The sequence below is a fragment of the Caloenas nicobarica genome, chromosome 12 (genome assembly GCF_036013445.1).
Source record: "Caloenas nicobarica isolate bCalNic1 chromosome 12, bCalNic1.hap1, whole genome shotgun sequence".
In the NCBI taxonomy this organism is placed as follows: Eukaryota; Metazoa; Chordata; class Aves; order Columbiformes; family Columbidae; genus Caloenas; species Caloenas nicobarica.
Window position 1 is genome coordinate 1,208,655 of NC_088256.1, and position 26,480 is coordinate 1,235,134.

The following is a 26,480-nucleotide window of genomic DNA, read 5'->3' on the forward strand; positions in this document are numbered from 1 at the left end:
GCTCCCTTCAGGACAGAGATGAGCTTGTGCAGGGAGCAGAGTCTCTTGACACAAACAACTGCCTTGTTTAATCTGTCATCGTGTTTCCCACTTATCTAAACTTCTGGCGCGACAAAACATCCAGGGGCCAGAGTGTTTTCAGGTGTGCCAGAAGGAGGGGTTTTTGCTGCTGCCTCCATCAGGTCCGACACTCCCATCCTGACACAAGCTGAGAAGCCACTTCGAAATCCAGCTACTTTTCAGCACTGATTGTGGGATACGTATTTCATCCCATACCTATTCCAGACACATTTGTTCATTTTTCATTGCAAGCTGGTCTGCTTCATGATGAAGAGAATTTGATTTGGGTGAGGAATTATGTCCTCTCTTCTCCGGAGCTTTCATGCCCCCGGTTTTCCAGCACACAGCGCCGTCCCGCAGCAATGGGCTGCCCAGAACACCCTGCATTGCCCCGGGCGAGAGCAGCGTTTATCCTGTGCTACACACATCCAGGCAGCACCAAGAGGCCAGCAAGGTCTCTGCTCACAGGAGCTCACAACTTAGCACCAAGAGACCCACGAAAAGGGCAGAATAAGGGAAATGCTAAAGCATGCAGTGCATTAGAAGTACAATAATCGGCTGATTTGCTGTTCTCTCCCTGTAATCTGCCCTCTCAGATCCTTATGGACATCAGCCTCCTCCTTGGGTCATGGAGACTGTAGTTTTTCACCCACTTTCTGAACTTTCCACCCGCCCTCCAGGAGAGGCCGAGTACAAACAGGAGGATGGGACGTGTCACCATCCTGGTGACAGCACGGCCCCTGCTCTGCTGCAGCTGACCAGGCACTTTTTGTCAGTGAGAGTGAGCGGCAACCTAGTTTGCTTTAAAATACACCTGCCAGCCCTCAGCCATGGGGAAGACATGGAGCAGCAGACCGGGGGAGCATGCCTGATCACTCACCGGTTAGATAATCCAGCCCCTCCAGCAGCTTCTTCTCTCTGGAAAAATCTAAAGCAAAGTTTTCAAAGGCATCATTAAAATTGATATCTGGTATCAGAACTTGAGAGGATGCAGTTGCCATGGCGACCCTGGAAGAAAAGAAGAGACTATCGGTACACATTAGGGTGCACGCCACTCCCGACACCCAGCAGTGTTAAGACAGGGGATTAAAAGGGTGCAAGCAGTAGTGACATTACATCCTGCTGAGAAACCAGCTCGCACCCACTAACCACTGCTTCTGCCCCAGCAGGGTGACCCAGCCTGGGGACAGGTTGCCCAGGTGGCTTCATCCAAGGGGGTCCCAGCCCAAACTGCCCCCGAGCTGCCTTTGGATTGTCGTGGCCACCACCAGGGAACCATGTTTGCATCAGCATCATTAGGGTGACAACCAGTGACAGGACAAGGGGCAATGGACATAAACTGGAACACAGGAGGTTCCATTTAAGTTTGAGAAGAAACTTGTTCCCGGTGAGGGTGCCAGAGCCTGGACCAGGCTGCCCAGGGAGGTTGTGGAGTCTCCTTCTCTGCAGACATTCCAACCCGCCTGGACACCTTCCTGTGTAACCTCATCTGGGTGTTCCTGCTCCGGCGGGGGGATTGGGCTGGATGAGCTTTCGAGGTCCCTTCTGATCCCTGACATCCTGTGATTCTGTGATTTGGACCTGCCATGCAACCCCTGTTCTGCAAAGGATGGGATCCAGCGACACCACTGACCCCAGCATTTATCTGAGGGCAGCAGACTGGAAGGCTGCAGGGGGACAGCTGGGGTGTCCCCGGGCAGGGAGCTGTGACCAGAGGACAACTCCAGTGACGTCCCGAGCCAAACGTGCCAGCCCACCTCTCGGCCACGTTCCTGGCTGTCTGCAGGAACCGCGCGTGGTCGTTCTCCTTCAGGATGTGCTCTGCCTGGTTGATGAGGACCGTCGAGCGCTCCAGGCACTGCCGGCAGTTAGCGACCTGCTGGGCCAGCTTCCGCAGCTTCATCACCTGCGAGAGGAGCAGAGGGAAGCCAAGGTGCTCAGAAGCCAGCATGTAGCTCGAAAAGCACTGAGGAAACCCCATCCTAAGCCAGGGGGTGCTCAGGGGAAGCAAGGAGTGGTGAAACAGCACGGAAATGTCCCCAAAGGCTCTGAGCAGGGAGACCATCAATGCACTTCCAGTGTTAAATTTTGCTTACGGGTGGGGAAGCTCCAGGGAAAAGCCTTCACGCTGCTCTAAGGGTCCCGCGTGTGGTCAAAGCAGGACGGTGATGCATGCTCTCCCCGCTCCTCCTGTACAAACGCAATGTCAACCCCTCTGCGCTGGCTCTCACGTTTGTCCAGGAGAGGAGCACTCCTGCGAAGCAATTCAGCACAGGGCAAGGAAACCTCACGCTGGCTCGGCCCCAGCAGAGCTGCTGCAAAACACCACGCTTGCAGCCGCAAATCATTTCGCAACTAAAGGTGAGGTGCTGCAGTAAGACAGGACAGGAGAGTTATCCACAGCACAGAGAAGCAGGAGCGGAAAAACCAGCCCAGGCACCAGCTTGCATCCAAAAAGAGGGCACGTGGCTTGAACGGGCTCTGCTTCATCCACACAAATGTCCCGCGAGTCCCACACAGGTCGTGCTCGGGACTCTGCCGAGTCCAGGGGAAGCTCGGACCTGGCCCAGCGACCATTTAAAAAGGGACACGGAGTCACTCCAGGGAATAGAACCTCTGACACTTCCGTCTTTTCCCCGCAAAACTCTATGGAGGATATTTACTGATGGCTTAAGACAGCACCGAACAAGTCATTGTGGCATAAACAAAGAACAGGTTTCTCGCTTCTGTGAAGTACCAGTGCTCAGCAGCAGCGAGGGGAGCAAAGAAACCAGAAGAAACGTTATTCTTAGGGAAAATCTCTGTGAGTCAGAGAGCACTAGGGAAAGCCCTGTGAAACTCTCATCTCCTCCACGCAGCCAGGGCAAAGCTGAAGGAAAAGCAGGCACAAACCCCAGGCCATCCCTGAAGCTGCTCATGGATTGCAATGGTCACGTTTCTGTAGGGTTTACTGAATTAAGACCTACAGCTCCGACAAGAAAGTAATCACCAGGTGTAACCCGCTTCTCGCCTTCCTGTCTCTATGTGCAGCTTCTGGTCGCCCTGGGGCTCAGCCCTGAAACATCCCTTCACCTTCCAAAGGGCAGGATGGCACCGAGCGGGAGGGAAAGGGCTGGAAACCCAGAAGTGATGGGGGCTTGTCAGAGACCGGACAGCTTCGTGCTGGAAATGGGAAGCTTTGGATGTGAGCCAGGAGCAAAGAAGGTCAGAGGGAACAGGAAGGTTCCACAGGAGCTGCCGCTGATTTTTGGGGTAGTTCTCTTGTTTAAGCTGGGTGCACAGGGGGGCCCAGGAAAGTCTGGAGCTGGAGGCAGCTGAGTTCAATATCATCTGCTCAAAACCCGCTGCACGATTGCACTGGTTGTCTGATGCTTCGCTGATGCCAGAGACAATATTTTGATTCGGGAGGAGCAGTCCCGGGTCCTACATCTTCACCAGCGAAGACACAGGAGAAAGGAGGCGAATAAGCACAGTGGGAATTACATTGACAGCCAAGATGGGAGTAATTCTGTATCTGGAAAAGCATTCTGAGAGCAGCAATAAGGCATTTGCTAATGAAATATAAGTTCCCACTGCCCTGTTCCTGCATGCATCTGCAGCAAAGGACCCTGCAGACACCCAGGGGAGAGGAAAGCAAATTTCAGCAGATGGAGCTGGGCTGGGAGTATCTGAAGCAGCAGATTCTGAAATAATAAATCCCACTTCAGACCTCTGCACCGCAGCCGCATCCCACACGAGGCATCACACAAATATATCTCAAAACGAAATGAGTGGTCCTCCAGAAGCACACCTGAAGCACCAACCAGAGAAACGGTGTTTCCTCTTGCTCATTTAGCAGACACTTGCAACCAAGCACCGTGCCGGACTCATCCTGCAAGGACGCAATGGCAGAGATGTATCCACGTCCTCTCTGCTCCCCAGGACCACTCACAGCTCTCCCAGCCCTCCTCCGAAGGGAACAGCCTGTTGGTTGTGCTGCTCCTCTGCACGCCTTCAGATCATTTCCTTGTTTCCTTTTCCTGACGAGGGAGCGGGGCACGTACAAGCCTCGCAAAGCCATCGTGACAGCAGCTCCTGGACCCCCCCGCTCGCCGCCGCTGCCCTGCAGTACAATGTCAGTCCCCCCTGCCCACGGTTTGAAAACCTGTCAGGAAGAGCAGGAGCTCTCAGAGGTGACGGGAGGCTGCTCAAGCTGCTCTTCCGAGGAGTCAGTGCTGTCAGGGCACTCACAATTAAGGAGTGTGCTAATCCACCAGCTGACAGCAGGGCCCTGCTAGCCTTGCATGGCTGCGGGCGTCCTTTGTGCAGCCCCTGGCACCTCTGCAGGAGCTCCAGATAGACAAGACCCAGGGTGAAAAGCCCACAGATGAACTCAGAGCACCTCAAGCCACGAAAAAGCCATGACTCGGCATGACCCAAGCAACTACGGGTTTCCACTGCACCCTCCAACATGGCTGGGTACCAGCTGACAGAGCCCCGCGTGAGCACAGGACCTTGCACCTGGCCTTGTTGAACCTCAGGAGGTTCACATGGATCCACTCCTCCAGCCTGTCCGGGTCCCTCTGGGTGGCATCCTGTCCCTCAGGCGTGTCACACCCCTGTCCCAGCACAGAGCTGGTTCTGGGGGCCTCCTGGCCAGCAGACAACAGAGGGTAATTCGGTTTTGTTTAAGCATCTCCCAGTACAGCTGCTCTTTACCCAACGGCGGGTGTGCTGAGAGCCCCCGCTGTCTGTGCACCCCACCGAGGGTTTGCAGTCACCACTGCAGGACTTCACTGTAACCAGGGCCAACAGCCTGGGTAGCCTACAGGGCAGGTGCTTGGGGCACATCTGTTTGTGAGAAAACTCCAAAGCCCGCAGTCTTAGTGGTGGGACCACATATCCAACATCACCCTCGGGGCAGCAGAGCTGGCACCTGCCTGCACGCAAAGGCTGCACCCTTCAAAGAGCCAAGGAAGCTGGCTGGTGCTTTCCCCTCCTGATAAGCACCAATCATCCCTAAACCCAAACTCTCCTGGCCTCTTCCCAGCAAGGCAGGGCTGAACGCGTGGCTGCCTTGGCATCCTGCCCCTCTCCAAGCAGCCCCGCTGCACTTTTCCCTCCGAGGAGAGCATCCCACCGAGACCCAGCCCAGCCCAGCGCCGGTGCCTGGGGAGGCCGGCAGAAGCCATGCAAAGAGCACAGCAGTTGGGTGGCTTACGGGATAAGACATGCACGAATAAAGCCAGTGATACAGCACATAAACGATGGCGCGGATCACTCCATAGCCGCTGTCATTTGCTTCTCATGTCCTTCTCACTTCCCAGTACACCAGCAAGATTATTAGCAAGCATGAAGATGTTGCCTTAGACAAATGACATCTGAACAAGGGGGCTGGACAAGTGGCACAGACCCGTGGCAGAAAGCGCAACAAGGATCATGTGTATCCAGAACCGTGGGGTCTGGGGGGATCCTCTTGGGCTGGTCAGGAGCTCTGCAACCCCCCAGTGCCCCAGCACCACGACTTGGGGATGGGGAGAGCTGCCACCCCAGGACCACCCTGGGGGACACACATGGGGAGGGCAGGGAGCAGCAAGCCGTGCCCCGCGGCATGCAGTGGGGAAGAGCACGGGCTGGGCTTGGCTAGCAGAGGGCAGGCACAGCTCAAAATGGGTATTTGCACAAGGAAGCGATTCTCCTGCTGAGGCTTAAGGGGCTGACGGATGGTTCGTTTTATGACCAGACTCGTCAGAAAAAAATTATCAAACGGAGAATACGGAAGAGAAATGAGATGATTTTTGCTTCAAGGAGGACGCAGAGAGCTCTGGAGTAGCCGTCAGCCTCGGGCAGGGAGAGGCAGGAGAGCCCCTGCCCTTGGCACCGCCGCTCCCAGGAGCTGCCGCCGCGCCTGGACCCAGCTTTCCTCGGCCACATCCCTCCAGCAACCACAGCCTGCAGCGCCAACCCCAGGCAACGCCTCCGCTGTGGATAAGGGCTGAGGAGGTGCAGGTGCCCTGGCCTGAGGCCAGCTCAGCTGGGCTGTGACACTGGCGGTGCCCCCAGCAGGTGACACAGGTGCTGGCAGCCCCAGCCGGACCGGCGCCCTGGCAGAGGGCTCCCAGGGCTGCCCAGCTGCCTGCGTCCCTCCTGCCCCTGCTCTGCCATCCTTCCTGACAATCTCCTCTGCCTCCTGGGTCCTTCGCACATATCCCCACCACTCAGTGCCACGTTCACCACGGGGTGCTGCCCAGTCTTACGGGCTCTCTGCAGGGCTATCCGACCCCCGCAAAGCACCAACCGGAGCCCTGCAAGGTACGAGCCCAGCTTGGAGCTGCACGTGGGCTCCTCAGTGCCTAATCTCTGGTGGGTTTCCAAAGACGCATGTGTGACACATCCAGGATAGCTCTTTTTAGGATTACTGGACTAAAAGATACCTAAAGGCTGGCATGGTTTCCTTACGTCAAAGGTGCATTCTCCAGCAGCAGGGCAGGCGGCATCCTCTGGGTACCCTTGTCTGGCATTCCTTGCTCCCACCCATGACCAAGCGCAAACTTGAGGCTGCTGCTTCAGTCCTTAACTCTCTCTCACTGCCTTGTGGAGGGGCAGGAGCTCCAGCCCACAGCTACCAAAGCAGCCCTGGGACAGGGCAGCCCATTCCCCCCGGGACCACACTCTGGTTGGAGACAAACCACCGCTCTGGCACTTTTGCCTCCATAGATTTTCCTTCTTGTGTCCGGGGCTGCCACTTTTTCCAACACCGTTGCACTCAGGCTGCTCCATGCATCTGTTGGGCCACTTGTTAGGAAAGTCAGCCCAGAACAAATGGAAAACCAAATGGCAAATCAGCAGGAAAGCAGTATTTCTCGTTCTGCAGTCAGAGCGCTTCAAAGCGCCCACCACCTCCAGTGCTTCCTCTTTTCTTTTGCGTTTGGGGTTTTTTAAACTCTCCAACGTTTGCAGCTGAGGCTTCTCAGAAAGGCTGCTTCCCGTTGACACTTGGAAATTGCAGTTCAGAGGTGTTGAAAGCAACGTAGGAAACCTGTCCAGCCTCCCCACAGCCAGCACCAGCAGCACTGGGGGCTACGGAGGAGCATTGCCGTGCTGCAAATGCACCACGTTTCCATTTCCAGCCCAATTTCAATGGCAAAGAGGCTTATTCCGGTTTCCAGGTAACTTTGGAAACCAAACCCAGTCCCGTCCCCGGTACTGCTAGTACCACCGTCCCTGCATCCATCTCCCACTGGTGCAGTGCTGGGTTTGCAGCTATGTGGCCACAAGCTTGCTGCTCCTACCCTGGCAATTCATCAGCAGCCGAGCGTTAATTCTGCTGATGGCTTTGGGCACTAATCAGGGCCTCTCTCCTCTATCCAGCTGCCATTTTGTAGGGAAATAACATCTTTGAGCACTCCAGCTCCCTGCCAAGTACAGCTGAAACTGGACAACGTGGTCAAAAGACATTAGGGGGAGAGGGTGGGAAGTGAGAGGCAGACAGACAGATGGACCAGCAGAAGGCACCGTTACATAAAATATGTTCCCTGAAGTGGCTGGGATACAAGCAAGCATTTTAAAGCTCCCACTTCTGCCGAGGGTGTCCGAGAGTCCTGCTGCTCGGCTCTCTTGCATGGGCACGTGGCACAACCCGCTCCCAAACCTTTGCCTACAAAAAATCTGTATCTGGGGCGATGCTGCTCCCTGGCTCGGCTATCAATACTGTGGTGGCAGCAGAGCTAGACCCTAACCATATTCAAGCTCAGTAAGAAAGGCAAAGGGCTTGCACACACTGCCACGGGCGCTGCTCAGAGCTACAGCCCATCCATCCAGCCCCTCCCCATCACACAGAAACCACCGGGAAGAGCCAGAACACCTGGAACTGCTGGAGGAAGGATCCAAACCCCCGCCAAAGAAAAGGATGAGACACCAGCTCACCTACGGCTACACTGCAATGCAGGTTGCATAGCTGCTCCTTTATGTGCAGTGCAGGGCTTGGATGGCCCTTCAATATTAATTCTACATTATTATATTAGCACCACAGCATCAGAAAGCCCTGAGGAAGCCGCCTGGACTGATCCAAGCAGCTGCACCATTTTTTCATGCTAACCAACATGCTTTCCTTCCTCTGGCCATGTCAAGCACACGCCTTGTCCTTGGTGGAAGAGCCCTGGAGACAGGAGCAGTGAGGCAGACCCAGACTCACGCACTGCCTGGGGAGATGGGGCTGCATGCACCGATGGCTGCCCAAAGCAATTTCTTCACGAGCAAGACAACGGACGACACCAGCAGCCCTTCTGCCTGTAGCTGGGACACCCCAGCATCACAGGTTGTGCCTGGAGAGGAAGGACAGACCCTGCAGCGGCCACGCCAGGGGTGCGGGAGGGAACCCTCGAACCACGGACACACGAGCCGGCCCTCCTTACCTTCGTTTCCTTGATCTTGACAGCAATGACCTGCTTGCGCTGGCGGATGATCTCCATGAGCTCGTCACACTCCTCCATCAGCTTGGCCTCATGCATGGCTGTGTTCACCTGGCCAGGAACAGCAAAAGCAGACGCTGTCAGGACGGACACGCTCTAGCTCGAGCCTGGCAGCCCTGCAGCTCTCCCAGCTCAGGCCGGGACAGATGCAATATATATCCTCCATGCTGGGCCCTGGCTCTGCCGGCTGCCAGGGGCTGAGCTGGGCAGGAGATAACAGCCCTGCAACACAGAGAGAAGTGGGCGGCTCACCTGCATCCACTGCCACTGCAGCTGGAGGAAGGAAAAAGACTGGAGAAGGGTGCGGAGCCCTCCCTGCTGCACATCCAAGGTTGGTGCTGGGTGGCTTGTGGGGCACACGCTGCCCCCCAGCTACTGCCCCCTTCCCTGGGAGGGGGGCACGGGTTGCAGGGAGGTAGCAGCCCGGGAGCAGCGAGCCCCCACTGCCACTGCTGCACAGCCTGGCTCAGCTCTGCCCGGCTGCTGCACCCCACTGGCACCGCCCCATTGCTTTCCGGCAAGGCTCGGGTACCACCAGACAGCACCAACACCCAACGCCTACCTGTACCAGCCCCGTACAGGGATGCTTAGGGGTCTCCCACCTCCGTTCTCTGGGCAGGCTGTACATTTTGGGGTGCTCTGCACAGCCACGGCTGCACCGCTCAGGCTGCTCTCGGCAGTCACAAGTGACTCCCATCCTGCCCTCCGCTATGGGGCAGCCGGAGGTTATCCTGCCCCAGCCGTCCTGCTTCGAGTTGAGCAGTGCAGGAACAGCGAGCTCCACTGCCCTCCCCCTGGGCAAAACTCACAGCTCTCTCATGCGCCTACACCAAGGCAGTGCCCGTGTGCTAGTTAAAGCAAGGAGAGGCTTAAAAATGAATGAGAGCACCCTGCTTGGAAGAGTGTGGCTGTGACTTCAAAGCATCTGCAAAAGCAAGAACAAAAGCAACCGCTCGGCATGGGCAGAAGGAGGAAGCGCAGGCAGAGCCCACAGGGGCTGCATGGGCACATCAAGAAGCACTGGGGGGGGTCTTAATGAGAGGGCTGAACCAGCTCAAGGCAGCAACAACTACAGACAATCTGTGCTGGTGCAGCCACCCCACCTCTGCTCTGGCCACTTACTGCGCTGCAGCCCCAAGCTCTGCGGCACAGCGCAGGGCGCCAGGGAGGAAAATTTTGCCCCTTCCAGTGCTGCAGAATACTCTCAGCAGGGCTCCAGGGCTTGCAGCACCTCCTCGGAGGTGGCCTCCAGTCCCCAGAGCAGAGGAGCCAGGCAGCCACCGGGCAACCACACCGGTGCTGCCGAGACCTGCTCTGCCACACAGGTGCCAGGCAGGACGCTGGTGACCTTGGAGAGAAGGAGCCCTCCCCGCGGTGGTCAGGAGCCGAGACGCTGGAGCATCTGTCCAAATTGCAGCCCCTCCAGGTAAACCCAAGCTGGCGCTGCCAGCGGGAAGGTGGAACGCGCCCTTTGGGGAGACGGGATGATGAGGATGCAGGTAGCGGGGGTCAGCAAGCTGAGGACACCGTGGGCTCTGATCCTGCCCCTCAAACGAGCAGAGCTGAGCATGGTGTCGGCCCCAGGACGCAGAAGCAAACAGTGGCTTGTTTCTACAAAAAAACCTGCATATGTCCTGCTTGATTTAGGCTAGTTAATCCCTGCTGGACTCCCTTTTCAGGCTTCAATTACACAGATTTTTTTTTTTTTTTTTAATTTTAAAGATTAAAAGAAGGCATGCAAAAAACGCAGTGGAAACACAGGCAGAGGTTTCAGTTGTTCATCTCTAGGAAAGACCAGCAACCTTGGCAGAGTGGACAAGAAAGTGGGGCTACCCTTTACAGAAGGGGAATTGAGCCCTATCTCTTAAATCAAACAGTGTACTAGAGGACATAAATAGGTTTTCTTCATTTTGTATTCCCAAAGCTGTGTGAAACGGTGGAGAAGTCTGAAGGCAACCCAGAGTTAAACACATTTGATACAAGATCTTTTTTTAAAGATTATGCAACATTGAAGTGGGAGACTGCTGATGGTCTGCAAAGACAACTCCACCGAGAAAAAAAAAAAAAAAAAAAAAAAAAAAGCAGGTAATCTTCCAAATCTGCTGCTGCAAGGCAGCAGAGGGGGGAAATCAGACCCTGGGTTTGGAGCCTGCAGCAATCTGTGCTGGTGGCAGCAAACGCGACAGCGCTGCTCTGCAAGCCAGGCTGTCGCAGAGGATGCTGGCAGCACACTCGCCCCTTGGGGCACAAGTGCAGGCAGAGACGGCCGTCACCTGGAGGTCCCAGCACGAAACCAGGGCTGTCTGCAAGAGTGCGTAGCCCCGGTGCTTGCTGTTGGCAGCAGGAGGGAGCCCCGGGTGTCAGGACTGCAAAAACAGCAGGAGGGGAGGAGTGGGGGGGGGGTCCTTTAGCAAGTACCACGCTCCTCCTCCAGCCTGGCACTAGTTCCTAGGCAAATGCTGCATTTGGGGGTGAAGACTCAGGAGGTGCTATGATTGTAGGACAGCTGGGTGTTGGGGAGAGCTTTTACACGTAAGAAGGGGAAAAAAATACTTCACCCTTCCCAATGCTTGGTGGGAGAGCATGTGCTAGATACAATACGGCCCTACAATAAAAAGCACATGGTATAACTCAAACCTGGAAAGAGCTCACGTTGAAGCTTGTGGAGAGATGGGGAACATCATCTCAGCCTGAAAAGCGGTTCAGGCAGAGACAAACCTCTTCCTCTACAGCCAGGCAGCAGGAACCCAGCTCCGAGGTGGAGCGGAGGACCCTATCCCACCCCCGTGGTGCCTCCAAAACCCTCAGGAGGTTTTTTACTAGGTAGCAAGGCAGTTGTGCCCCAGGGGACAGGCACCGGTTTGCGCTGACGCTGCCACAGCACAGCGGCCCACCACCCCCTGTGCAGCATCTCCTACTGTCCTCCCCGATGGGGACACCAGGGTGGGTACCATCTCTGTTACCCCTCCTGGGATGCTACACGCTCAGCTCCTTCATAGGGTCATTACCTGCTCCCTCTGGTCCACATTTCAATCGCTCTCACAGGATTGGGTCCCTTTGTCCTCTCTCAGCAGCAGCTTCCCATGCACTGTACTGGAGGGATTCACTCTGCAGTGCCATCAAGCAGCGTAGGCTGAGTGGCTTGGGGACGTTTGCAATGCCCTTCTCCGGAACGCCTCCCTCTGCACCTCAGGGTGCTGGTGGCACAGTTTCCTGGATGTGATGTGGGACTTAAATTGACCAGGACTTGATGGGCAGAGGATGTTGGGATCGCATGTAATGTCCCCGAGGAGCTCCAAAGCAAGATCCTCTGCATTCAGACTCACGGGGAAGTGCAGAGGGGCAGAGATATTTTCTAATTCATGCTTTAATGTGTTCTCTGAAAAGGTGCCTCTGAAGGGCAGGACTGCATATTTAGAAACTCCTAAACCAGGCGTGTCAAACTCATTTTCACCGGGGGCCACATCAGCCTCGCGGTTGCCTCCAAAGGGCCGAATGTCATTTTAGGACCGTATAGATGGAGGAGTATAGATGTAGGACCCCTGTCCTAAACTATGTAGAAATCAACAGCCTAGAGGTCTGATACTTCCAGAATCAGAAATAAATACCCAATGGCTTTCAATGGATCACAGGTCGGTTCATTAAGATGCTGGAGCTGGATTCAGAGGAGGAAGAGGTTTGGAAGGCCATCCCATCATCCTGACACATTCAGCTGCATCCCTGCTCCATCCCTGGTGGGGTCTTGCAGTCAAAGTGTGACCTATAAAAGCAGTGAGTGCTGGTGACTGTCACCGGGGCTCTGCAAGGATGTTGTGGCTCCTTCTCTTCCTGCAGGACATCCATTTGATATTTTACCATAGCGACTCCAAACCTGCTGAGCCCTGGGGGAAGAGACAGCCCAGGAGAGACACCTCTGACAAAAGCCATTCCTATCGCAGAGCCAAAAATCCCTCTCCCCGCCACAACACACCGGCAGAGCGAGAATCAGGGGAACAAAAACAACGCAGCGGCATCAGCACAGCCACACTTGGGAAGGCCAGCAGCGCTGCAAAACCCAGGCGTGATTTTTCTGCTCCTCGTTTCCGCATGGAAACTCAGAGCACATCTCAGCTCCTTGTTTCCGCATGGAAACTCAGAGCACATCTCAGCTCCTTGTTTCCGCATGGAAACTCAGAGCACATCTCAGCTCCTTGTTTCCACATGGAAACTCAGAGCACATCTCAGCTCCTTGTTTCCGCATGGAAACTCAGAGCACATCTCAGCTCCTTCCTCTCGCACATTGAGCTGCATCCGACGGCGACTCGCCGGTGCTGGCAGCACCGCTGGCACTCTCAGGAAGGGGTTTCGCGCTCTTCCTCACTCCAGATGACGAGGACAGCAAAAAGGACCGTAGCGAGCGAGCGAAGAACAAAACGCTGATGATGCCTGCAGGGAACGCGGGGGTTGTGAAGCACCTCCCTGGGCTGAGAGCTGCTCTCTGAGATGACGGTGAAGAACAAGCCGCAGCTGCCTGCACAAATGCATCCTCATCTGCTTCGCCACAAGGAAACGACTCCAGTCAGCCCATGCAGCGTCCCCGCTGGCAGTTTGGCCCATGAGGCAGCTCGGGGAAGTCGCCTGAGAAACCACAGGGCTTGTATCCCCCCCAGCAAGGGCTGGGGTGACCCAGGGTGAAGCAAGTAGCCCGCGTGTTTGCTCAAGCTTGGGCAAACTCCTTCTGAGTCCATGTCAGCAAACCCTGCAGCAGTCTGGCGTTTCTAGTCTCTGGAAAGGTGCTGGTTCAAGGAACTGCTGCTTAATTTAGCAACCGAAAAATCAATAGCCTGTTAAGAAGAAACTAATTGCAACAGCCTCTCTCGATGTATCACTTCGGTAAACCAAGCTGCAAATTAATTTGCTACTAATTGGTGCGTGGAGTTTGAAACAACAGTAAGGTATTAAGCGTCACCTGCCTCTCGAACGTTTTCCACGGGAGCGCATCGCTCATGACCTCCTGACTCGGGAGCTGCAGCCAAAGCTGGCGCCGGGCTGCTGGCACGGGCTCTCCCGCGCACCGCTCGCACTAACGCTTCCCTCGGCGATGCAAACAGAAGATGCCTGATTGCACACCAGGAACACAAAGAGTTTTATAGATCAAGTGGTCAAAGCAGCCAAGTCAGCAGCGTCCCTTTCTTTAGCGGGATTAAAGGTGATCTCCTCTCTTCCCCGATGCTTTCTATAATCCCCTATACAAAGCCTTTCCCACTTGCTGCTGGCTTAAACCTGAACGTTGCTATTCTGCTACAGAATTCAGGGCTCAGGCAGAAGGGATCACAATCGCTGTCTGTGACAGCAGGAAGGATGCAGGGAGGCAGAGGGCATGTGTTCGGGAGGAAGGAGGAAAGTGGGGAAGAAGCCCGGCCACTGCAAACTGGGGAAAGGCTGGGACCAGCCTTGTACTACAAGGGGAAGCTGCTGTCGTAGCGAGAATGGAGACAATGTCCCCGCCGGCACCAAGGGGCTGGGGACAAGTCGTGCTGCCTACACTGCCACAGGGTGAGGTTGGCCCTGAGCTGAGAATGACTTAGAGAGATGAGGAAAACAGCGTGAATGAGGCTGAATGAGGACCAGCGCAGGGCTGAACAGCAGAAGGTCTGAGGTGGGGCAGCTCAAAAACTACATGGGAGACACGGGTGTGACAATTGCAGCCACCGCTCTGGGATACAGAGATGGGACTATAGCCCAGAGACAGCCAAAATAACTCTTTCCTCCCTCCCCCGATCACTGGAAGAAGAGTGGAGCATCGCTCTGGCTGGGGAACCACACCAGTTCCGAGTACTGCATCTCCAAGAAAATGTGGACAAAAAGCAGCCTGGATTGTAGAGAAACTGAGGACAGTGCTTTGAAGAAACTTGGAAAAAAATCCCCGTTAATGAAACTATCTCAGTCCAAAAAGAGAAAAGGGAAGACGGACTGTCTGCAAGCATGTTATAGGCTGCTGGAGGGATGAGCGAAATAACTTTCCGTGTGTCCACAGTGGACAGGGCAGGGTGGACATTTACAGGCTTAGCCTGCAGGGACCCACAGGGGATGATCCCTTCCAGTCCTGCTTGTCTGGGACTCTCTGCTTCCACATTCACGTCACGGAACATCCGAGCAGCTAAAGGAAGAGCTGGATGAGAGAAGCTCTCCCAGGCTTTCTGCCCTGCCTAGCAGTAAATCACACAACAAAATGGGAATACAGTGGCTGGAGACAATCCCTGGAAGTCCTTCCTTTACAGCAAAGGTAGAAAACCACTCTTTTACTCATAGGAAAAGTAAGGCCAAAGTATTTAGGAGGAGAGACTCACGTGAGCCTTCATTTCACCAGTAGGCTCAGCCTCATCAGCGTTGCTTTGGGTGCTTCACCATGCAAAGGACCTTGCCCCCGAAAGGCAAATCACACCTGACCCCCCCGCCCCTTTATTCCCTTGGGAAGAGGAGTCCTCATCACCAGTCCTGTTCACCAGAGCCCTGCAGATGTTGGCACAGCAAATGCAGCGCAGCCCTCGCTCACCGTTGGTTCATGCAGCAGCCCTGGGGTGCATCAGCGTTGGGAACAGCACCCTCAGACAAGAAAGAGGCGGTGTGACTAGCCCAGAGTTTCCTGGGGACTTTGAAGCACAGAGGCCCCATGGTCAAAAGGATTTTTTTGTTTCTGGGAGCGCAGCTGGAGCTGCCCCAGCCTTTGAAGGCATGGTGCGGGGCTATAGCACGCTGAGCATCCAAACCAAACTCTCACTAACGCCTTCCATCCGCAGATGAGGTTTTGCAGTGCGCAGCCCCAGAAGGTCCACCCGTGCACCAAAGGAAAGAGGAGCTGCTGGCAAATCCGCACCCGAGCACGAGGCAGCTGCCGGGGGGTAACTCTGCTTCCCCCCTCCCTGAAAGCTGAGCTGTGTTTGCATGCTCAGTGTCGGCCGGGCTTCAACCAGCAGCACCCTCCATCCCCACGCACAGAGCAGCCAGCCCTGCAGCCTGGGGCTCTTCCCAGTAGCTCCCGGTCAATGCCACCTTCTGCTTCAGACCCCTGGGAACCGTCCCCACACCCTCAATTCTTTGGGACCAAGCCCTCCAAAACAATTCAGCCTCTCGCCAGCCCCTCAGTGTCAGTGCTGCTTCCCACCACACGCACCTCTGCTCCCAGGGCCACCCCCAGGGAAATCACGCAGTCCCATGCATCCCATCACTCGAGCTGGGAGCTTCCCAGTGCACCTTCCCCATCACCCCCCAGTTCTCTGATTGCTCTCACCGACCTCCACTTGCTGGCAGATCTGTATCAGCTTGGCCATCTGGTTTTCCAGTTCGCTGTTGCGTTTAACCAGGTTGGTGAGATTCGTCTCCAGGGTTTGCTGCGAGTCCAGAAACGGGAGAGGAGAAAGAGAAGAAACAAAAAGATCAGCAAAGCCGGAGGACTGTCTGCAGTCCCCCATTAGCATCTCAGACCGTCTGCTCCCCTGAGGGAGCAACAACTTGAATAACTTCGGGCAAAGGCTCTTCGGCTTCTTGGCAGCTCCAGCCCACCTTGGTGGGTTGTGCAAGTGCTCGGCCTGAGACGAGGGAGCCGCTGAGCCCGGCACTGCGGTGGCCCTGAGGAGGTCACCAGTCGGAGGGGACACTGTGTGTGTCTGTCCTTTGGAAACGGCTTGAGAAGCTGGGGTGGATTGTGTTCCTGCAGCAAAGCCGAGTTTCTCCTGCATTCCCTGGAAAACTCTACAGGCAGCCAGAAAAACATCAGGAGCATCTAAGTTTCTCAGGCCGCTTGCTGCTGCCGAACCCTCTGACAAGGTGGCAGAGACTAAATGTGTTTCTACCAGAAAAGAAGCCGGCATGGCTATTTTCATCACCGGTTTTGTTCTGCATGTGGTAACGGAGCCAAACAAGAGCCTGCTGATCTGCCAGAGCAGGACATCTCCCCTTTGCAAACCATTCCTGCTGCAGCGACAACAGGCATGGGCAGGGAGAGCCACGGGGCAGCTCCCGGCGCGGCTCGCGGGCTGCCAGCTGCTGCGCTCCAGCCCTGCCCTCCTCATCCTCTGTCCGCACCAGAAATAAAAGGCACTGTCAGCAAGTTGTGGTCCCCGCCACAAGCTGCCCGCGGTTCCGTTCCCCGCTCCCCAGCCCCACTGTCGCTGGCGACGGCAGCCGGCGGCGCAGGGGGCCCCAGGGGGGCTGCGATATTCGTGGAGCTGAACAGGATCCAGCGGAGCGCGGAGAAAGAGCCAGTTTGAAAAGATTCTGATACCTGTGGACACACGGTGGACTGGTATCTTTTTTTTTTTTTATATCAATAATTTAAGTGACGCTGCATTTCCATTAAAATACGCGGTTCCACTAAGAGGAAATGTTTTATAACAAAGTGCTCACTACCTGTTGCAACGCTTGTCGGAAAAATGATATCCTATTAATATTTTAAACTTCAGGGCTGGAAGAGGATCCCTGTGGTGTTTTATTCCTCCTCAGCTACCAACTGCAGCCCAAGACTTTCATCAAGACTCCAGCAGACACATAAACATGGCCTTTCTCTGCATGCACAGATAATTTGGGGGCTAGTTAGCCAAGAGAACTTGAGTTGTAGTCATGAAGCACAGGCAAAGCATTCATTCCTGAAAAAACACTGGCTCCTAAAGATACTCCTAGCTCATTTGCAAACCTGCAAATTGCTAGCCAATGGCGGGTGAAGCAGAATACAGAAACAGGCTTGAAAAATGAAATAAAACCCAGGGTGCCTTCACTAAATGCAAAGTGCTTTGCACAACAACGCCGTATCGATAATGAAAAAGCCAGCTGCTAACGGTTCCTGCCACCCTCTTTCCTTATAGCTCAATATTATTAAACATAATTTGACTAAAGCATTGAACATTTAACTTGCTAATTATCTTCCTCATCACCAACTCGGCTGCACTGAAGTCGCAGCTTTGAAATTGCAGCCGATCTGCTTTAATGTTCCAGTGCTGTTGATGGAGAGGAGGGAGGGGAGATGAGCTGGAGATACGCTCCTTGAAGCACACAAGTCCAAAACACATTTGCGGCATCCCCAGTTTTCCAGGGGACAGCATCACTCCTCCCTCATCCAGAAACATGCACGAAACCTGCCCCTGAGCACTTATCCCTTCGTTAAGCGCACGCTGGTACTGCAGCGATGCTGAAGCAGCGGCAGGGGGTTACTCCTATTAATGGTGGCTCAAACACCCCCTCTTGCTGCTCCCTGCTTTTGCCCGGCTTGCTCAGCAAGGCACCTCTGACTGCTGCAAACCCTTGTGCGGCACGCGAAAATGCAGACAGAACCATTTCCTTCTGTTCGATTTGCTGAAACAAAATATACTAGAAGCTTTGATTACACCAGCTGGTAATTTTGTAGGTAAATATAAATTACAGCAATTATAGAGGTTGTTTTTTAATTGCATTATAACATGCTCATAATTTCCCCAAACATTGACCTCCTGGCCTGAAACACAATATTTGGGTTTTCTACAACGGGGAAGAGAAGGGAGAAAAGGAGATAAAAAGGAGACAACACCATGTCCTTGAGAAAAAGTCACTGGCGCGCAGTGAGACCAAGGGGCCGGGTCACCCGGGTGACGGAAACCCACTCGTGTGGGGCCGGCGGGGCCGGAGGGGGCGAGTGCAGAGGCACGATGGGCAGGGGAGGCGGGCGGGTGAGCTGGATGTGGCCGTACGGCTCACAGACACCGCGCCACGACCACAGCCCCTCCGGCAGCTTGGGCAAAGCAGCTCAGAGGCTGCACTCCATTCCCCTGCAGGTCACCAGGTGCGAAATAAATCTCTTTGGCACTCAACTGAAGGAGCTGAAAAACATGGTACTGATGTGACTAGTTATGCGCACAATGAGCAACAACTTCTTGATTTTCCTTCTTTTTTTTCCAAATATCGAACGAGCAGTTGAACTAAAGATGGATTTCTCTATTCCTGCTTGAAGATTGCATCAAGGTTGGGGGCTCAAGGCAACTTTAGGAACGATAAACGCGAGGCTTCCTCCTGGTCCGCTGTGCTTTGTCAAACACCACCCCGCATCCTGCACTCCCCGCGCTGCTGGGAGCCACGGTGCACGGCAGGTCCCCACGCACCAGTCTGGAAGCTGGTCTGCGCTGGGAAAGCCTCGTGGCTTTAACCAGCTGGGAGATGGGAGCGGAGCAGCCTTTGAGCCCCGTGGAGGGGTCCCCGCTGAGCCACTCGGGAGCCGCTGAGTGACGGGGGTTCTGATCCCCGTGGGCTTTGAGCCACGTGAGCCGCAGGTCTCCTCCACCAGTGGGAACCCCTGGGCGTGGGACAGGAGGACCTGGAGTGCCCTGCAGCTGGGGAAAGCCTTAGACACGGGCGTGCTGAGGCTGCTGGTGGCATGGGGGGCTTTTGCTGCTGTGGTCTGTGCTGCCGTTCACGTGCTGCTCTGCTGGGCGAGGGGGCTCAGCCCCGCCAGCCTGCCGAGATGGCGTGGGAGCGTCGCGTTTGGTTCTGCCTTATCATGGGACCGGCTCCCCACGTTTACCTTCATGCCACGGCAGCCAACACTGGAGAGTGTTTATTTTCAGTGATTTATTTAGGGCTTTTTTTTGCTGCCCTTGTTCATTTATAATTGCTTTCAACAAAGGATGCAGGTCCCTGCCCTGCTCCCTCCATGTACCACAAATACAAATCACACGTGCATCCGTAAACGCATACGCACACACGCGAAAGTCAAACCAGCTGCAAAATGCTTCCTGCATGCCCAAACCTCTGGGGCTGCAAAGCAGCAGGAGGATGGGTCCCTGGATGCTGACCACCACCCACGAGCTTCACCAGAACGATGCAGGGGAGAGGCACCTGCGGCAGCTGGTGGGATTTCTGCGGGGCTGAGGATGCACGGCCAAGCCCCTGGCAGCTGAGGATGCGCTGTCAAGTCTCCTGGCACAAGGAAGGATCGCTGTTGGGTGTCCTCTGCCCAACGCGAAGCAGCACAGGGAGGCCAAATGCCAACAGTACTTCATCCAGGGTATCTGGGGTCTGCCACGATCGCTCCTGCCTGAGCTGGTCAGATTTTCAAATCAAACTGGTCAGATTTTGAAATCAAAATCAAAGTTCGTGATAGCATCCTGCAGCTGCAATGTTGCTGGAGCTGTGGAAAACCCACACCCATGTCCCTGCTCCCAGGCAAAACACTGCTTTGCACTGAGCTTCTGCCTCAGGTACCCACTGGCTCCATGCGGATGAGGGGCACCGGCACAGCTCGTTTCGGGAACACCACCTGGGTTAACTGCAGCCAGCTCCCAGCAGGGTCAGTCCCAACCCCATTTGCTCCCTCCAAGGTGGTTTTTGGGGAGGGAAGGTGATGGGGTGGCTGGGCAGCATCCTCCCAGCTCCACTGACGAGAGTTCAACTGAAAACCTGGGTATTGGCAAGCACAGCTCTTCCCCATGGCCATGGCAGGTCCCTCTGTTCTTGTGCTGGTGGATGCTCCTGCTCCCATCTCCCTTCCCCATGGGGCAGCGAGAGGACTGAGCATGGGGCCACCCGCTATTTGCCACCATCAACCTTGGTAGTGACACATCCCTTTGAGATGATGTTCATAATCAATTCCCAACCCCCAGCAAGAGAAAAAAAATCAGAGGGAAAATATGATAAGCAAGTCAGCTGCCTGCCTCGGCTAAAAGAATTTCCCCAGACAATAGGACAAGTGACAGAAAGACATGACTGAGCTGCTGAGCGACTCCCGCGCAGCTCCCGCCTTGTGACACTAATGCATTTTAAGTCGCTTTGGAGCAAAACGTACTGAGTAAATGCTGAAATAAACTGCCAGCTTTCAGTGCCTGGTATCACCCTAACCAGCAGAGCTGACCTAGAAAATCAAGCAATTTGTCATGGCGAGGTTCTGATGGTGTTTCTAATAGCGCTGAAGAGAGTCTAGAGCAGTAGCCCTGAGCCAGGCAAAGAGGCTCTGACAGCCACACCAGCAGTCGGTCACCTCCACAGGGAGGGACAAGGACCGAGGGGAAGCACTTGCCCAACTGACAAGGACGCACCTGAGGTGCAACTCAGTGCACTGCAAAGACATCTTGCAATATTCCCTTCCACGTCCCCTGCCCATCCAGGGAAATTAGGATTGGCTCAGAATTTGCTTATCAGATTTAAACCCTGATGATTTATCAAGTTTAAACCTCGACTGATTTTGTCTGTGCTCACTTGCATGTTGGCTTGGGAAGTAGCTCCAGAGGAAAGCTCCCCGGTGGGGAGCAGGGCTGGTGGCTGGGGGTGCAGGGGACACGGTGGCCACAGCACAGGGCTCCCCACCACAACCACCACCGCAGCGGGGTGCCCCGTGCTGCCCCGGCATGCGGTGCTCAAGCGACGTCCCCGGTCCCCAGGCTGGAGTCCATTCCCTTCACGCTGCACCACCGCAAGCACAGAGGTATCTCAGCCCAGCTGGGGCTGGATCCTGCTCTCGGTGGAAAAAAATCCACCATTCCAGGGAGTCACGCTCCTAATTTGCAAAGAGAGAAAACAGAGGGAGGAATGAGCCCGGACCCCAGAGGCAAGGCTCTGCTGGGCTGAGCAGGGACACGGGTTTGGAGTGGGGGCAGGCGGGATCAGAAATAAGGGCTCCTCCACACGGCGTTGCAACGCAGGCTGCATTAGCACACACTGTATCTAGTGTCTCCTTGGGAATTTAAATTGAGGAGAGAAAATGAAAAGAAGAAAAAACCCAAGTAAACAGGGCTATCTAAAAGTAAAATTTGCAGCTATTTGTTGTGCCACTGCCTAGTTAGCGCATATTGGATTTGCATCTTATTGGCTCTTCTTGAGCGTCTTCTTTTGGACTGAGCTAACCACCACTGCTTGAACTTGTCCAATTATGGGGTGCAAACCCCTCTTCTGTCTTGTCTCATGAGAGACGACAAAACGCTCTGGGTTTGTAACGCAATCTTTCCCTGCACCGGCCGGCTTTGCACGTACCCCCACATCCACCCCCTTGGGACACCCATTACAGGCGCAGCAGGATCCCAGCAGCTCTGGCGCTTAATTACTGACGGTCCCAAACCCAGCGTAATGAGAGCAGACCAAGCTGTGCAGAAGTCTGCTTAACCACCAAAGCGGCAACATGTATTTACTCTTTCTTCCCTCAGCAGCTCTGCTGAAGGTTTGCACTCCTGATCTATCCATTGCTGCAAAGGACAAGGAAACAACACACCGACCCTGGAGGCCATGAAGGTTTGAGCTTGGCTTGTTTCCTCACCACGTTTCCAAAGCTCCTGGCCAGGCACTGCCAAGTGTAGCTGGACTCGGCACAGCTCTCCTCCAGCAGCCCGGTGCGCAGATCTGTCATGCATTGGTTTCTTTTTATTTCTCGCAGTGTGTAACAAGCACTGATTTGGCCACTGGCTTGTAACATCCAGAGCTTTTTGCTCCAGAGGATGCAAGCTGAAGAAGGGACAGGGAACTGCCACTCAGATGCTTGCTGGAGAAAGTGTCCAGCGGGCAACTGAATGTCCTGATGTCTCCAAAACAGGTGTCCCCGTTAGCTGTGTGCTAAATAGAACCACCCGGAGCGTGCATCCAAAGCGGCGACCCTCCGCCCGCTCACACGGGTGCTGCCCAGGCCGTGCCATGGGGAGCGCCTGGGGAATGCAGGAGCCTGTGCTGGCAGGGAGCTCCCTGGGATGCTCCTGCCCCGATCTCAAGCCCTTGTTTCCTTAACAAAGGCTGCCAGGCTCTTCCCAGGCTCCCTCAAAATGAGAAATGCATTTCCTCCGAGGGCTTCTCCAAACGCATCACCTGCGGAGACAGTGAGGTTTTTTTACCCTTCACGTAACTGCCGTGGTTTTTACTGCTCTGGATGCGTGTGCTGTAGGCGATTTTCTCAGCAGCTCCCCCAGGGCCTGGCTACACATCAAGGTAAAAGTCTTCATTAGAGCCCAAATTCCCCTCCCGCATTGGCTGGAAGGCTAAGTGCTCCTTGCCCAACGCGGGCACACGATCACGCACCTGATGGAGCTTAAGAGCAGCAACACCAAAACGTCAGCTGGTTTGAGACCCACAGCCCCTGCGACCTGCCCTGAGCCACCTGCCAGCAACGAGGGGGTGGGAAGGACCTGCAGCCTGGCCAAGGCACTGAGCACAGCAAGCTGGTGCTCCTGGGCAGGGAGGAGAGTTTTCTGCCCACAGATGTGCTTACCCAAAAAGCAACATGTTTCTGCCACATCGTTCTTCCCTAATAGAAAGGATACGGGAAAAAATCTATCACGATGGACAAAACTCTTCCACTCAGCAGCTAGCACACGGACGCAAGGAGCCCTCAGCATACAGCAGACGAGCACCCTCAGGACTCGTCTGGTCTGTAGAAGAGCTGGTGTTTCCCTGCGATGGGTGCCAGCCTGCAGAAACCTCAGGCCGGTGACCCCAAAGCACTGCTGCTGCGATAGCTGCTGATGCTTCCCAGCCACATCCCTGCCTGGCAGTGGGGCAGGAACCAAGGGCAGACCCTGCCATGGTCCACATGCCTCAGGGTCCCCATCTGCACCCCACCCCAAGGCAACTATAGCCCTGCAGATGTCTGGTTGATATAACCACTGACTGGAGGGGAAATGAAGGGTCCATCAGCCTGTGTACAGCTGCCTGAGTTACACAGTGACTACGAAGCCCGAAGAGCAAACAGCTTCATTAGGGTGAGTGATCTGATGCTGAAGAATGATGGCGTTAATTATGAAGACGTGGCAGCAGCAGCCACTCCTCCCCTTGGATATGGCAAGGGTCTGGAGGAAAGCAAGAAGAGTGGCCGGGGTTTCTCCCCATGCTCTGCCCGGGTGCTCTTGCTGCCCTGTCACTAGCCCATGGCCACTAACACCAGAGCGGTCGTTAAGGGCTCCCAGGTGGGGGAATGGGTAAGCCTCCTTTGCAGCAGCACAGAGACGGTAATGAGAATGGCTTGTTTATCCTTCTCAGGAAATTACTCTCCTCCCATGGCTTCAGATGAGCTCTGGTCTTCAGCAGGATGGGAGGGAGGATGGAAACCAGGCCATCATTGCTCGCAAGGAGAGTTAGGGCGAGCCTGTTTGATTTACACGGACATGGTTCACAGCCACTGAGGCAGCTGGAAAATCCTGCAGTTGGAGTGAAGAGCACTTAAAATGAAAGGACATGTCATGTTTTCACTCACCTGGGTTGCCAGCACTTCAGCTTTGTGTGAGGATGCTTGCTAGTGTTGCTGAAGCAGCCCCGGTGCCACAACAGCTTTACACCTCACAGGGAAAGCCACGTCCTGCAGCCCTGCCCTGGGAAGCTCACGAGAAACCTCATCTCTTCCAAGATTTATAACACCACCCTCTTCTGCAAGTGCATCTCATCCTCCTGGCAAACTCACACCGTGCTAGAGAGGCCAATGCTATGAAAGGCACCTTTGGTTTTTTTGGGGGATGCTAGGGACAGCCAGGCTTGCCCTGGATGCTGGCTAGTGCTGCCAAGAGGTGCACGCTTAAGGTGGAAGACCTTTCAAGAATTAAAGGAGTGCTTCCCTTGCCTGTTGTTACATTGAACCCTGCAACCTGGCAGGGCTATAGCACACAAGTCCATCACACAATCAAGGTGACCCAGGGCCGTGGACCTGTCAGGTGGGTAACACAGCGAGCATAACGCTGGCTCCTGGGTCTTCCCCTTAAGACCTGGACCTGAGACGCCGTAACAAGGAGCAGAGGAGACGTGCTTGGGATGGGGTCCAGGCATGCAAATACACAAGCAAGCTTCCCTCCTCTGGCTCTGCTGGCCTCCCTCTCCCTTCCCCGTGTGGCACCTTGCACTGGCGAGGCACCGACCATGCGTCCTCCCTGCCGACCTCCCTGCGGCGGGTGGGACACGTCCATTGGCAGGATCACAGCCACCTTTCAAACTCTTGAGGCTGGACCTTAACACTGACATGACCCAGGATATCGCACTACAAAGGCTGGCAGGCTCCAAGCACCTCCCGGACCTTTCCCCCAAGGTGCAGCAGCTTTGTCAGTGCCTCTCTCCTCCCTCTGCCAGTGACACTCCTTGTCCATCAAGGAGGACAGTAACTCCCAGAAACATTCAGCTGCGTAATTGCAGTGGCACGTCTTTCATTCCTCCTAGAGCTCAGCCCTCCAAACGTGGCAAACAGCTGGATCTCTGCGTGGTCTTACTGTTACCAGGTCTGGGACCGCTCCTGAGCATCACTCCATCCCCACGTCACATCATCGAGTACCATGGGGACACGACCAAAGCACATCCTCAGCCATGGTGGGGACTTCAGCCTCTATCAACACACATGTACACATGCAGAGCTTTTGTCTTCTTAAGGTACATCTGCTTTCTCAACTAAAGAAACATGAGGAATAAAATGGCTATGGGTAAAACTCGCTGCCTGTCAATGGGAGTCACCCAGAGTCACACTCGTCTCCTCCCAGAAGCTCAATCCTTGGCCTCGTTTCCCCAGGAACATGACAAAATATTTCTGCTCCTACAGACATGCAACCGAGGAAGAGGGCAGGGATAATGCACTAATTCTCCTATAAATCAAAGCTGTCCCGCACCGTTCCAAAGGGAGAAAAAGATCACATGAAATAGTTTAACGTTGTCATTTCTCCAAAGCTACTGATTAGTTGCAGACTCGGTCTGAAGCATCATTTTGGCAAGTTTTGCTGTCTGGTTGTTTAACGTGCATCTCAAGGCCTTACATTTCCCATTTGCTCTTTCTGTCCCTGTGCTACTTAATAGAAACAGGGGCTTTGCTTCTGAAAATATTCCTTCAGGCAAAGATCTGCTAGGAGCCTTAACATCTCCAAGTCCTTGGCAGGAGTCATGCTCCTCACCACAGAGAGAGGAGGAATGGCTCGCTGGCGATGGATAACCTCTTGCTGCTGGAGCTCGTCCACACAAGTGTGCCTCCCAAGGAACAAGCTGTTCCCTGGCAAGCCATGTCGATCTGTTTTCCCGGGTAAAACGAGAAAAAGGACAAGAACAAGCCAGCTGATAGCCCTTGCTGTTATGGGGTGAGTAGACCTTTTCCTAAGTCATCGCAAGCCACGGGGGATCACAAGGTGTGAGGGCTCCAGCAGTAAGTCTGCATGACCGCTGTGCACGGAGGGGAAAGCCCAGCAGGGCACAGCACACTCCTGTGGCAGCCTGCAGCTCGACTTGTGAGTGCCTTGTCCTGGGAGCTGGAGGAGAAAACCAGGAACTGCCCGAAGGAGAGCTCGGCTTTCACGCTTCCGCCAAAAAAACTCCCAGCGGAGGCTGGTTCCCTTCATCCCAGTGACACATCAGTGCAGGGCACAGCAGCTTTTTGGGTGGTCTCTCTTCTGCATCCTTCATCACTGACCTTCCAACTGAGACATCCTGGGACAGATCTTGTTATGACATCTGCTGCCAGGCTACAGCGCGGCAGGGACATCTGGCAGTTCTCCTCCAAGATGCCAAATCCTCCGGCTGCCAGAGGGTACATACCAAGGCATATGGCCGCCCAATGGATGTGGGAGCACGGCAGCACCTCTCCCCATTAACTGGGTGCTCAAGCCTGACTCCAGTGGGGAATAACACTGCATGTCAGCCAGAGCGACAGCTGGCCTTGTAGATCAGCAAGCCTGAGAACACGTTTTAACAGTAACTTGCTTCCACAGTCAGCCCGCTACAGGCTGCTTTGAGGGACAGAGGATGCATGGTGGCATTCATCTACCCAAAGGCAGCTCTTTGCATCTGTTAAGGGAGTGGAGCATCTCCCGTGTGAGGAAAGGCTGAGGAGCTGGGGCTCTGGAGCTGGAGAAGAGGAGACTGAGGGGTGACCTCATTCATGGGGATCAATATGGAAAGGGGGAGTGTCAGGAGGATGGAGCCAGGCTCTTCTGGGTGACAACCAGTGATAGGACAAGGGGCAGTGGGTGCAAACTGGAACACAGGAGGTTCCACTGAAATATGAGAAGAAACTTCTTTATGGTGAGGGTGCCAGAGCCT

At 54.8% G+C, this 26,480-nt stretch overlaps 1 protein-coding gene across 2 annotated transcripts in view; it reads right to left on the reverse strand.

Moving 5' to 3' along the window:
• MID2 (midline 2) overlaps positions 1-26,480 on the reverse strand; it is a 114,825-nt gene that overhangs the window by 20,342 nt on the left and 68,003 nt on the right. The window contains exons 3-6 of one of the 2 annotated variants that reach the window (XM_065643509.1): positions 15,785-15,880; positions 8,454-8,561; positions 1,818-1,966; positions 941-1,068 (exon numbers count right to left, since the gene is read on the reverse strand). In XM_065643509.1, coding sequence (XP_065499581.1) covers positions 941-1,068; positions 1,818-1,966; positions 8,454-8,561; positions 15,785-15,880 — 481 coding nt within the window. The remainder of the gene's footprint in view (positions 1-940; positions 1,069-1,817; positions 1,967-8,453; positions 8,562-15,784; positions 15,881-26,480) is intronic. The other variant, XM_065643510.1, reaches the window with a different exon arrangement.